Here is a 4431-nt window from a genome sequence, read left to right as displayed (position 1 = left end):
CTTGTCTTCATCATCATTGTTGAAGTCCAAGATTCTCCAGTTTCGGATGGCGAAGTTATCAGTTAATAATTAATAACTTTGCAACCCTTTGCAGGAGTCTACAGGTCTACAACTGACAGATATTTTACTCGAATACTGTTTTTCACTCCTCAGGTTGCAAGCACTCAAGTGCACCCCAAGTTTAACTTTTTTTTTTTTTTTTGGACCACTTTGACAGCCACCTTTAAATTTGAGAAACTATACAGCGCCATCTACAGAAGCTAGGCGGCACTGCTGCGTGCGTAGCAACTTTCACCTCCAACCATCACCCCGGTTCAGTTTGAACCACCGCAATCATCATCACAATCAGCAGAATGTAGTAAAGTGAATACATGGGCATTTACATAGCCAGTTTCAACATTTCCTACATCGGATTAAAGGGAGAAATAGGATAAAGGCAAAAACAAAATGGGCCTAAAGTGGGCCCAGGGCTGGCGGCAAGATCAATAATATTATAATATTAATATCTTTTTAAAGAAAAGAAAAACAAGCTTCATAAATAGGAGAGCTACTTCATAGCTTTGAAGAATGGATGGATGTCCGGTATATTCCCAGAAATACGCTTGTTAGTCCGTTTATTTTAGGGAGGAAAAAAATCAGACGAAAACACACATTTAAAATATATATATATGTATAGCTCTAATTCATTGATTTAAAACTTCCAATATGCGATGATATACTTCACTGCCGTTATGATGTCTAATAAAGTCTGATATTTGTAACTCGGAACTCCTTATTTATCTCCCTCCCCTTCCTGCCGGTGTGACAGACCCAGAGACCTCCTCATTTGGACCCCCGGTTTTTTGCGTTGGCGAATCACAAAGTGTTGGCATCTATTGCCTTTGTCTGACAAGTCATCCATATAAGCAAAAGGGGGGTCTGCAGAGGAGAGGGGGAGGGAGGGAGGGGAGGGTTGCAGCTTTTAGAACCACAGACACAGAGAGAGGCTTCATTTCCAACCCAAAGATCCAGCCTAACGCATCCAGCGCGAAAGAGAAACCCCGACGTGTGTGTGCTTGTGTGTGTGTGCGTACGCGCAGGTTCCCTTCGCCGTTTTGACGTGTGAATCAAAGCCACCAGGACTAAAGGAGATACCGGGCCCTGCACACTGGAACCTGAACGTTTCGTTTCTGTAAAAGAGACCCAGTTTGCTCGCTGGCATGCTGTGAGAATTACCTCTGGTCACTCCAGGCTTTGAAAAAATACCGATAAATTGAGCACAGGTCGTGTTTCTGAAACAATCCTTCGGTCATGCTTTGCACCTGCCAGACCTCCGCTGCAGGACGGGACTGTTAAAGAAAAGAAGGGCAACTTTGAGGGGGAAGAAGTTGCCATTAGATCGGTTGCTGAAGCGGGGGTGGAGGGGCAAACTTAGTCCCTCCATCGAGTAGAATCACCTTTTTTTCTTCTTCACATTTTCATTCTTGATAGGAAGGCGAAACGGCGACTTCAGTTGATTATCTGTCTTTCCTTTGCTATCCAATGGATATTCACTGCAAAGCAGACCCCTTTACAGCGATGCACCGTAAGTAGCACAACCCGAGTTTCTTTGCCACTGCAGCTTTTGCATGCATGCGGATAAAATAATAACGGGAATATATAATATTTCTGCACAGCACAAAGGCGGCTCGCAGCAGCCTGTATAGCAATTTGGGACGTAACCGGCATCTTCGTGCATTTAAAAAGACAAAATTACCATCTGATAAACGGACGAACAGAGCCTCAAAAGGAATCATAAGACTGGCAGTGGAATAAATATTATATTTAATACGAATTTCAGATCTTATATCTTTCGTGTGCGCGAATTTGAACCTCGCGAAATGTTCTGAAATTGTCACAGCCAAGCTGCTCCGCTCACAGCAGCAATGTGCACAAATTCAACTTTTTAACCACTAGTAAACAAAGAACATGCGTTGGCAGGTACTTTGTAATTTACACGTGCATCCCCACGTAGCTTCCCGCGCAGCGCGCGCGTGTGTGTAGGCCTAATAAGTCAGGACACATTACACATCTATTACTCAAATTATCCAGCTAACAACAAGCTCTGTGTGCAGCACTTTGTAGTCAACGCACAGAGTGCTTTACTCGTAATTTGGCGAATGTGTGTGAATTATTGATAATCTCTCCGTTTACTAAAATAATATGTAATATGAGTAATCAAGGCTTGTTCAATTATTTAAATTTGCATGAAGGGAATGAAGGAGCTCGTAACTTAATAGCCAACAGGAGCCGTGAGGTGCTAAGAAAATATCAAGTCTTTGTTTCGACTGTGTGAAACTTTCATGGAGTGTCAAAAATATATTTATATTATTTTTTAAATTAATTTCGGGACATGCATTTCCGTTGTGGAGGAGGCTTGCAGGTCCAATTTAAGGAGGAAGATGTCACAATAAGAGAGATTATTTACAATAATATTTAAAATATTAGAAATAAACACATGCATATTCTAAATAATTTTGTGGTTGAGTAGGTGAGTGTGACATCGATATGTATTTATTTATTGAAAGTATTTTAATTCACGATGTTTGTTTTAAAAGGTTAATGTTTGAGATTGATTTTTGTAACTTAATTTGAATAAAATATATATACATATAAAAAAAATACATCAAGCAACATTCATCAAAATAATAATTACAAAAAATTATTTTAGTCAGTTTTTATTTTGTGAAAATATGTGACCAAATTAAATAAATATTTAATATCTTACATATTGCTTTGCGCTGCTGTCACTATGTCCACTTTTAAATCTCCAGCAGCTGAAACAATCATACAATTTTTGCGATTATTCTGAAAACATATTATTATTTAGTCGCTTTGGTGAAGATGTTTGAGAAACAAAGAGAAATATGGTATTGTAATTTCATAAAATTAAAATAGAAGCTACATACTTTTTTAATGAAAAAATATATTTTAAATTACACCATTAGAGGGTTCTCGATAATAATAAATGCATGTAGGTCAGCCTACTCACTTATATTACACACGCCTTTGCTCCGTGATTTTTTTCTGCCTGATATAATTTTTTTTAAATACTTACCTGCCTGGACCTTCCTGTCTATTACGACCTTATGTAATGTTACGTCTGTTTGTGGTGTTGCTGTTGTATCCCACGTAGGGCACGGAGGTGTGAACCAGCTCGGCGGGGTGTTTGTGAACGGCAGACCCCTCCCGGACGTGGTGAGACAGCGGATAGTGGAGCTGGCCCACCAGGGCGTCCGGCCCTGCGACATCTCCAGGCAGCTGCGGGTCAGCCACGGCTGCGTCAGCAAGATCCTGGGCAGGTAGGTGAAAACTCTCAGCCCTGCATTCAGCCAGGCAGGTTTTCCTAGCAGGAGAGTAAGTAACGCAGATGTAAAATAATGTGGGAAGAGAGAATTGAACATAGCCTACTAAACTCAGCTCTGCTTTTAATAATCTTGAAATATAAATGAAAACTGCCTTTGAGTAACCGTTATAATTAGCAGTCTGTTAGTTTGGGAGGGGTCAGATGACTTGTTAGTTTAGTGTCCACCAAAAGGATTTGACAACAGAACTATATGTTTGCACAGCGTGCGGTTTCCTGCTAGTAATTATTATTTTATTTTTATTTAAAGGTAACGATTAAAACTGATTGGGGGTTTTTCTTTTTTTCTTTTTTAAAGAAGTTAAATGTTTCACACTTTCGTGTTAAACAAAACATAACTGGATTTGCCCACTCTTAAGGTTAACAGTCCGTTTATTGCTCGTATTGATTTAATTATTGCAGGTTTTTGTTTTGCAGATACTACGAGACTGGCAGCATCAAACCAGGGGTAATTGGTGGGTCTAAACCCAAAGTAGCCACGCCAAAGGTTGTGGAAAAAATAGCAGACTACAAGAGACAAAACCCAACCATGTTTGCCTGGGAGATCAGAGACAGACTTCTGGCAGAGGGCATCTGCGACAATGACACTGTTCCCAGCGTCTCATCCATTAACAGGTAGGGGGAAATGGAAATTATAGAGTGACTTCAAAATAAATGCACAATTTGGATTTTTTTTCCTTTGTGAATGTAGTTTAGGTAAACGACGGGCTGCCGGATGTAAACACTTTAATGAAGAGGGCCGGCAGGGCGCAAATTGAAAATCATTTATCACTGTATGTCTGGGCTAAACGCGCCACCCACTGCAGAATATTGTTTGACCAACTTCTTGCTGCCCGGCACGCCGAGGCTGCCTGCAGTCTCAGAGGTGCAATTCAATCTTTCAGGCCAAACTCCCTCAACAATCAGCAGTACATCCAGGACTGAGTGAATCTGTCGAGATGAAAACCGATCAATATTCGGTGACCAGATCCCGTGGCGCTATAAAGAAGGCCAATTTTCTTTAGCACATCTAATGTGCTGGAGCTACTGCACAGAGAAAGCAACGCGGG

At 40.7% G+C, this 4431-nt stretch overlaps 1 protein-coding gene across 2 annotated transcripts in view; it reads left to right on the top strand.

The window, feature by feature from the left end:
- Window positions 1-1006: 1006 nt before the first annotated feature.
- The window catches only part of pax2b (paired box 2b), a 29923-nt gene continuing 26498 nt past the window's right edge, over window positions 1007-4431 (top strand). For both annotated transcript variants that reach the window (XM_013911666.1, XM_013911667.1), the window contains exons 1-3: window positions 1007-1564; window positions 3155-3320; window positions 3800-3997. In XM_013911666.1, coding sequence (XP_013767120.1) covers window positions 1522-1564; window positions 3155-3320; window positions 3800-3997 — 407 coding nt within the window. In that variant the 5' untranslated portion in view covers window positions 1007-1521. The remainder of the gene's footprint in view (window positions 1565-3154; window positions 3321-3799; window positions 3998-4431) is intronic.

This window comes from Pundamilia nyererei, unplaced genomic scaffold (assembly GCF_000239375.1).
Source record: "Pundamilia nyererei isolate P.nyererei 1_Seehausen unplaced genomic scaffold, PunNye1.0 scaffold00069, whole genome shotgun sequence".
Classification (NCBI taxonomy): domain Eukaryota; kingdom Metazoa; phylum Chordata; class Actinopteri; order Cichliformes; family Cichlidae; genus Pundamilia; species Pundamilia nyererei.
The sequence above is the reverse complement of the archived record's forward strand: the minus strand, read 5'-3'. Positions and strand labels throughout refer to the sequence as shown.